At 34.9% G+C, this 8,924-nt stretch overlaps 1 protein-coding gene across 2 annotated transcripts in view; it reads right to left on the bottom strand.

The window, feature by feature from the left end:
• Window positions 1-2,178: 2,178 nt before the first annotated feature.
• Window positions 2,179-8,924, bottom strand: part of PLXDC2 (plexin domain containing 2) — a 261,532-nt gene continuing 254,786 nt past the window's right edge. For both annotated transcript variants that reach the window (XM_064634991.1, XM_064634982.1), the window contains exon 14: window positions 2,179-4,273. In XM_064634991.1, coding sequence (XP_064491061.1) covers window positions 4,157-4,273 — 117 coding nt within the window. In that variant the 3' untranslated portion in view covers window positions 2,179-4,156. The remainder of the gene's footprint in view (window positions 4,274-8,924) is intronic.

Here is an 8,924-nt window from a genome sequence, read left to right as displayed (position 1 = left end):
GGCAAACGGGATCATCACTTCCTTTTCCATTGCTTCCACGGTTGGATGGCAAACTAGTGCTTCAACTACTCAGCTGTCTCAGATACTAGTGTAATGAGTTTTTTAGACTTTGAGCTCTGTTGACCACGGAAAAATGGTGAAGTTTGCAAAGTCAAATATTCTGTTCAGCTTGGCTTCCACAACTTTTAAAATACAGTGATGTATTATCTTTTCCCCCAGAATTCCAGCACACACACACTATTTGTAAAAATGAACTTGATCTGAAGGTAACTTATAATGGTGCACTGAAGTAGGTTTATACTTACAAGATATCTATGTCATTTGTAGCAGAAGCTGTAGAGAATGAGAAAAGCAATCATATGAAAAGAAAGAACTGTATCACACTGGTGTTCGCTGGAAAATTGACTCCCTTCGCAGGAATGCTCAGAACAGAAATAAAACAAGGTGTATGCATCCCTTGAGTACAATAATGTTGATGGGTAAAGAAGAAAAGACCATGAAAAAAAAGAAGTCTTCTGAGCAGGGTTTGGATGATATGTAACAAAGTGCAATAAAACTTGAGCAAGGAGGAGAAAAATGTGGAATAGCTGCTTGTTATGAACAATCTCTGTTCTCTTTCTCCAATACGTCATAGGACATGCTGAGAAATGGTGGGCAATTAAATAAGATGGCATCATTATATGTATGCACACGGGAGTGAAATTACAATTCTACTTCTTCAGCAGTTCCAGAATTTTTAACATCTGAATACAATTTTGCAAATGTTAGGGTCTTTTTCCCAACAATTTCTGTGTGAGATACATGTATCCACTTTAGCGTTTCGTCTTAATGAGATTTAAAAGCTGCTTAGTAATGTGTTTTGAGTCCTTGTAGTTCCAATTTTCCCTTTTCTCCATGAAACAGGATGAGCTGAAGCATAAGAGTGTTAGGTGTTATGGAACATTTGACACTTAAATGGTAAATAATAAGAAATAATTTGGGGAGATCTTGAAATAATTACAAGCATTAGATACATAAATTTACAGGAAAGTTTAAGAGTTAAAGTAACTGTTAGGATAAATGACTCTGTAAGCAAGCATTTAAACAAATGACATATTCTGAGTTAGTTTCAAATGAAGGACCAGTGGGAATGCTAGTGAAGCCACTGTTTCAGACACTTGGATGTAAATTTCTTTATGAATTGTCGAATAACATTTCAGTTGGATTTCTGATAAAGGGTTATGCAACACTTTTTTGGTCTGTATCAATTAACCTGGTGCTTTATAAAAATACAAGAATAGGATTCTCAGTTAATTTCAATATTTTATCACACCTCTAGATTAATGTTTGTATAATTTTTAATGTGGCAATTTTAATAATTAAAAAATTAGAAAACCAGATGGAATTACAAAACATCAACAGATTACTTAATTAACTTTTGCCTACTGGGATAAATAAAACATACCACAGAATATATCAAAGCAGACACCAATGAGACACTATACACCCATTAGTATGCAGGAGTTTTTCTCTTCAGATAGCAGTTCTTATCAGATGTAAGCATATGCCTATCAGTCTTATTCAATAAACCCAGCAGCTCCTCATGTTACAATCCATAGCATATAACATCATGGCAAAAATCTAAAGAAGTATACTATGATGCTTCCCATAGACCAGTGAAATCTGCCATCAAATAATGTGAGCTGAACAAAAAGTGAAAAAAATAATTGCTATTATTTTATGAAGGAGTATGATATGTAAGTTGGTTTGCAAATACTAACAAACATCCTTCAGGTGTGCAAGAGTACCTTAAAACAAAATTAATAAAAATACCAGATTTTAAAAGTGTTGTTGCATTTGTCGAATCATGTTACAAATATTCTGCCAGTTCTATTGCATGACATGTATTACATACATGGGTAAAAATATGAGTGAATCAGATGAACTGCAGATCTGTAAATACATAATAATATAAATCTTCTTTACTTGTATGAAAAGTCCCTTGAATATATTGCAATTCTATGTAGATTTTTGTAAATTTCTTAGTATATTTTGCCAAGATGTGCTCTGAAATAAAATTTTTTCCAAATAGGATTCCAGAAGCTTTACAGTTGCTTCATTTGGCCAATGAACCCTAGCTGATGACCTCCAACATTCCTAGAAAAACTAATGATAATTATTGCACACCAAATACGTGCCTAAATGATGTGCACTGATACCTTTTTATTTAATAAAAAATGTGTCACCATATATATGTGCATACATTTGGTTATTGCTATCAGAATTAACAGCTTGCAATTTAACCCCATCTTATTAGAAACAGGGCTCAGCAGACCCACACAAATTGAAATGAATACTTGCCACTGGCTTTACACCAGGCTTCAAGACAATGTGTTTGTTAGTACCTTCAGATTAATACCAGTTAGGTTTTGAACAGTTTCAATCTCATGCTAGATGATTTAAACCAGATGAAAATAGAAGTGTGTTACCCAAAATAAAAGAATACAGAAAATATAGTATTGTAGTATTTACTGAACAAAAAAACAAGTAAAAATTGTGACTCTTTTTGTTTGTTTGTTTTTAAACATCATTAAGTAATCAAATTTAGGCCATACAAGCATCAACAAGAAATGTAAATAATGTACTGTTAAGGTGATAACTACAACTTTTTTAAACTGCTCGAGAACAAAACCCACAAATGTTGCATACCTCACTTTAAAATCATTCAAGTGCCTTGCACAGTATGTAAAAAATTTGGTAGTCAATGACTGCCATGAAATATACATACAATACCTGAATTTTATATTTTAGTAGCCCAGGCCCAGATCATCAAAGTATTTAGGTTGCCACTCCGCATGGAAGCTCTGGGTCTTGGTGTATGTTAACCCCTTCCATGAAAGGAGTAACTGTTTTTGATGGTGTGAATTTATAGTCTTGTCTTTCCCTATACAGGGAGGGAAAGGGTCGATATTAAAGAAAGAATGGTTCCAATAGGCAGAAAGTTTATGGCACTGCAACTACATGAACCACCTTCCCTACACAACATAAAAATATTCTAATATTAAGGATTATTTTACAACTCAGTGGAAATATGCAGTAATGCAATCCATTTCCTTTGTCTGGATGACAAAAATGCAGTCTTAACAGTCACAAGAACCCGCCTTGTGTTAGCTATAAAAAAAAATATATTTATATATATATTTATGCAACTACTATGTGCATTAAACAAAACCACTGTATGAATCAGGGTTCAATAACACTTGTATCTGAATCTCTGCAAGGGGTGCATTGAAGTCTGTGGTGTTTCTCAGTAATGACTCACAATGAAATGGCAAAGGATAGAAACCCATTTATTTTAAATCTTATTTTTTCATATCACATTGCCTAAGAAATGGTCCATAAGCTCTCTGGCAGCTAAAAGGATCTGTTGCCTTTACTTCAGTCTCCTGCTGAGAAATGAAAGATATTCCTTAAAACAAATCTGATAATTCATTTTTTAGTGAACACTGAAACTGAAAATCAGCCCAACTTCACTGTGAACTCCCAGGAAATAATTTCACCACCGTGAAAATTCTCTGTTGTCAGCAATGTACAAGAAACCTACTACTCCTGGAAAGCATTTACATTGTGACTCGCTCAGTTAGGTGGGTAGGTTAATTTAGAATTGAAAAGTGTGTGTATTTCACATCTGCTTAGAGAAATATTGGTAAGTTCCTTTTTTCTTCTTTACCTGCACTGAGATACTATTCTCAATCACCTGTGAACACTATTCAGTGCCCTTTGCACTGAAACAGTACAGATTTGTCCCTCAGTCTTTGAGATAACAGAGAACACTTAAACCAAAGGGCAACACTCTTGTGCACCAAAGCTTTATTATACTTCTGATTACTGTGCATCCCCACACCTAAAGCAAATAATATGGCACTTGTGCCATAGTTCTGATACTGTAGGTGTCCACTGACAAGTGTTCTGCATGAACCATTGTGTCTCAGTCCACTAACAAAAACTACTGTGCAGTAGTAATCTGGTATCTTAGATAGTTTTTCTTCTTGGACAAAGCTTATCCAAAATCTTCTTTCTATCAGGCTACAGCAGCTTAGGGCTCCTTTTCTTTAAAGAGAGGCAAAGTAAATGTCTTACACCTGTAGGCCAGTACTGGTGTTCTGTCCCAGAAATTTTAGCACTGCTCTGATACGATGAACCCTTCTTTTTCTCCGACTGGTTCCACTTCAGCATAGGCAGGATGTCCAGATCCTCTTCTGAATTTCATTGCTGGCCATCTGCTTGGACGTCGCTGTAACAGCAACAACAAAATAAACTTTCAGAATATGAAGGGTGCAACAATAAACAATTAAAAAAAATTAAAAATGTCCTACAATTTTGATCTCTCATACTAAAACCCACTCCATGTAGTTGTTACAGGAACAGAGAAGCAGAGTTCAGCAGCACCAGAAGTCAGAGGAATTAATCTCTCTTTCTAAATCTGTGAGTGATGGCTGTTCTTAAAGACATAAATAATTACCACTACTCTTAGCAGTGAAGAGGATGAAATAGCTCCTGTCTAAACCACTTGATTATTGGATTTGTCACATAAAGAACTGCTGATCCACTACCCCCTAAAGGATCTGTCCAATGCTCTTCCTTCTTAGTTCTGCATAGGAATTTGCTAACATACTCTACGCTATGGAAGAATGTGTAGTAGAGACGGCAGAGACTGTAATTTTAAAATTATTTAGGACAAAATTCTGGCATGTTTATACAGAACTGTCAAAATAATGACTTTCTGTTTCAAGTGTCATAATATCTACTTGAGTAGTTTACTTTGATTGTTCACATAGACTTTTAATTTAAAGTCTTAAGAACTTTGGGTGCAAAATTCTTAAGGAGTCCTAATCAATTTTCATTAGGATCTTTGATGACTGCTTTAAAGACAGCTAAATGACAAAAGAAACAATTATTTTCTAGGGCAGATAAAACAATTCCTGTATTATTATGATGTCTCTAGGAAGAAGAAGTGCTTTAAACAATCTGTATTTTCAAACTGATTAATGTCCAGTAAGGCTCAGACTTTGGGTGACCACTCTGAGATTAATGTCAAAGGGAACAGCTTTCAGGAAGAATAGGGAAACTCCTTCATAGCAGAAAAGCAGTGAGCAGAAAAGCTGTCCTAAAATGATTATTCTTTATTGAAAATTTTATCTGCCAAATATGCTGATACATATTTTTTTTTTTTTTTACTGACAACAGTTACAATCTGCTTGGAAGGAGGGCTAGAAAATACAGCAACCTATATAGAAACATTGCAGGAAAATGAGAGGAGAAACAGTGAAAATAAGTTACAGCCTATATTTTCATCAACAGTTCAAAATCTAAAAATTTTACTTCATGATCTTTCCTCTGAAAATAAACACTGCATTCAATTTGCTGTCCTCATAACACCCCATTTGGATTGCCTTTCAATTACTAAGGATATTTCATGCTGCTAAGAGGTGGTGTTGGTGACCACAGAACAGCCACAGCTGTGATGTGTGGCTGGGACTCATGGTGCTGTGGGGCAGCAGTCACTAAAGAAATCTCAGTGAATCTTGTTACCAACAAACACACATCTGTCTGCTGGTACAGCACAAAATGTTCCTCAGTGATCATCAGAAAGATACAATATAAAAGCAACTACTTCCTTTTTCTCCTGTTGCAGGATCAGGTTACTTTTGAGGCATCCAGAGTTAAATTCTGTTTGGCAAGTAATTTAAAATCCCAGGCCTATCAATGAAACATCTTCCCACAAAGTAGGAAGGCAGAACACTGTCTTCTTTAATGGGTGTTTTTTCCTAATAAGAAAACTTAGTCTATTCAAACTTTGGAGACTTTTTTCTACCTAAGCTTGATTCAATGTGGTTTCAAAATTAAGAAGGACAGTCTGGTTACTGCTAAAGAAAAAGGGTCATATTCTGTTCTTAGGCTTGCTAAAGAAAATCAAGAACAATTCAATTAAATGTAAAGGATTTATTTTAGATTTACACTGGTACAAATGAGAAAGGAATTTGACTGAGAGCTCCCTAATGAAAAGTGAAAATGAAAACCCACTGGAAAACTAGCAAAAAAATAGCTAGAAACTGTATCAAACTGCAGCCTATAAGGATGAACTGAGCTTTAATCTACTAAGTTACTCCCTAATTTAATTTTAAGATGTACCTATGATTAGTTACTACTTCCTTGCTACGTTGCTGATAGAAACTAAATCTACCATTTTGTGCTACTCTTTTTAATTGGTCTTTGCAGATGATTAGTTATGCAACAGATGTGCACCAGTTTTAATAATACAAAGTCATACAACATAAACATGAGTTGTATTTCCAGAAATGAAGAAACATACACAAATGTCACCTCCTAATATTACAGTTACAGTTTTCTGTGGTTTCTTGTCACGTCTGAGGTGAGATTTTCCCTTCCTAGTGATTGTTTTATTTCAATTACTTTATGTGCATGTGAGTAATGTAAGTGGTTGACAGTCTTAAAAGAGAGTGATGGCAAACTATCAATTCATTGCCTTGTGTAACCCCCCCAAAACCTGTAAAAATATTACAGCTTTAATAGATAAAATCAAAAGTAACTTGACTGGTGTTGGGAAATACAAAGCTCCTTCAGTTACCAAAGCACTTCAGGAAATGCCTAATGCATTCTTCCTTTTTGTTCTCTGGGAAGACTAGTAAGAAGACAGAAAAAACCCCCACCCTAAACCAGCAAACCAGAAAACCACAGCAAAAATACCACCAAAACCAAATCAAATGGGGAGAAAGCAAGATGGGTATTTTAACTAATTCCTTATTTTTGTCATGCAATTTTAGCAGGAAAAAATATGTTTCTTTCTTTAGAATTAGAACACTTAAAGGAAATCCTCTGAGCTGTGGCTGGAGAATTCTAACTCCTGCTTCCTTTCAGTGTATTACAAAGCAGGAAAACGGGACTAATATCTTTTTCATGGGACTGAAACATCCTTGGGTTCACTATTTTAAGCAAAGAAATTGAGAGAAAAGCACTTTTGACCCTACATGACCAGGATGCAGAAGAATAATTTACGATACACATTAAAAAGTTAGTTCCTATTAAAGAACAGTAAGATAAAATGAAAGAAACTTTATCTATGGAAAGGCAGGTCTACCTTTCACATTTCTTACACTATGCCTGTCTGTCTACACCTTTTTTGGTGGCTATGCAGAATATTTGATTTCCTACAAAGGCTAAAATATGTGTATTTACATGCATCTTGAAGTAGAGGCAGAATTTATACTATTTGTCTTACTTCTGAGGAAAAAATGAAGGGGATTCCACCTATGAATAAGAAAGGGTAGTGACTGGAGTAACCTTTGAGTGTTGTTGCATGGGAAGGTCTAGAAGTGTGTTATTGTTGACTAGTTTCTTCTTTTGACATCTTTCAACATCAGGGAATTTTGAACCTTATAAAGCCTATTTTATCCTTGAAAATCATATGATCTCATTTAGACGTATTAAAAAAACCTGGAAATATGCAAATATGAAGCTATCCAAATTCCAAACCAATTCTCAAAACCCCAGAAAAATTGTTATGACTTACTCAAAAGGATTAAGAAAAAGATCCAAAACTACAGTGAATTCTTACTAAATGGTTAAATTTTAATCTCATATTATTCAACACCCATTATTCTAAGTACACTTGTCCACTGGTAATCTACCTCTGCAGTCATGTCTTCTGCTGTCTCATGAGAAGTAAAGATCTTTCTGTAACCAATTACCTTTCCCGTAACATGTATTTTTGCGCTCAAAGTTATCTGAAATTTGTGCACCAGTCTTTAATCTCTTCTAGAAACACCCAATTGATTTGGCAAATCATAGTCAGAAGTGGATGAGGCTTAAAATATCTGAAACTATATTTCTAAAATGTATTTCCAAGAATAAGAAAAGACCAATTGCCTGACACCATTATTTTGAAGAAACTGTTCTGACATAAAGATTGCTTCAGACTTAAGATTCAGTAGGATCATTTACTGGCTTCATTTATTTTTCTTTTTGATAGAAGTACTTTTTTAAAGTATCATTTTGTGATTTAAACCACATCTTGCTATAACAGTCGTACGTATATCTAAGGACCTGGCTGCTGAAGGATGAGAAATAGAATGCCTCCTTCCTCTCCACCTTTGACTTTTATTGTCAGTGTTGATTATTTATTTTAGTGCTTCTCCCTTGTGGCTGATTTGTGTTTCCCTTGCTGAGCTGCTGGTTCCTGCTGAGCTGGATAAGCTTTGGAAAAAATAACTTTACTATCAGTACAAGGCAATGACAGCGAGATCAATGACAATACTCCAAACACCAGGACACTGCAGAACTTTGAAAGAAGAGAAAAATGATACCTGTTTTCTTCTTTTTAATCATCATTTTCATTAAACAAAATTCAACCTGAACATCTTGACAAAAACTAATTGATGACCATGGCAAGCCTATTTCAAACTAAAAGTATAATCCCCTGTAAAATGGATACATATAGTAAAACCAATGGGTTGTATCCCAGAAGAAAGCACTAGAGCTCTGTGAAGTCTATCAGCTGGATTAGAAAGCTGAGGATCTCACTGTTTTTTAAAAAATCCTTCTTTCTTTTTTACTCTGTTTCTTATTTATTCCTCAGTTGTTTGAAGATATACATTGCATTTGTTACATTAATGTAGAAACCTGGAAATGGTGCGTGGAGAACATTGTTGAATGTTAAATCTGGCTCTTATTTGTGATATGTTGTTATAAGCAGAGATGTATAATAGTGAGCCAGAAATGTCCATTAATTCCCTGAGCTCTGAAAAACCAAGAACTGCCTCCAGCTTTAACTATTTTCTCATATTACTTCCTTCCTCACAGCAGACAGGGGATGAGCAGAAGGTCAAAATCTTAAGAAACTCTACTGCTAGATCTGCGTGCCAGTG

The sequence above is a fragment of the Pseudopipra pipra genome, chromosome 1 (assembly GCF_036250125.1).
Source record: "Pseudopipra pipra isolate bDixPip1 chromosome 1, bDixPip1.hap1, whole genome shotgun sequence".
In the NCBI taxonomy this organism is placed as follows: domain Eukaryota; kingdom Metazoa; phylum Chordata; class Aves; order Passeriformes; family Pipridae; genus Pseudopipra; species Pseudopipra pipra.
Note: the sequence above shows the minus strand (reverse complement) of the source record. Positions and strands in the feature narration are given on the sequence as shown.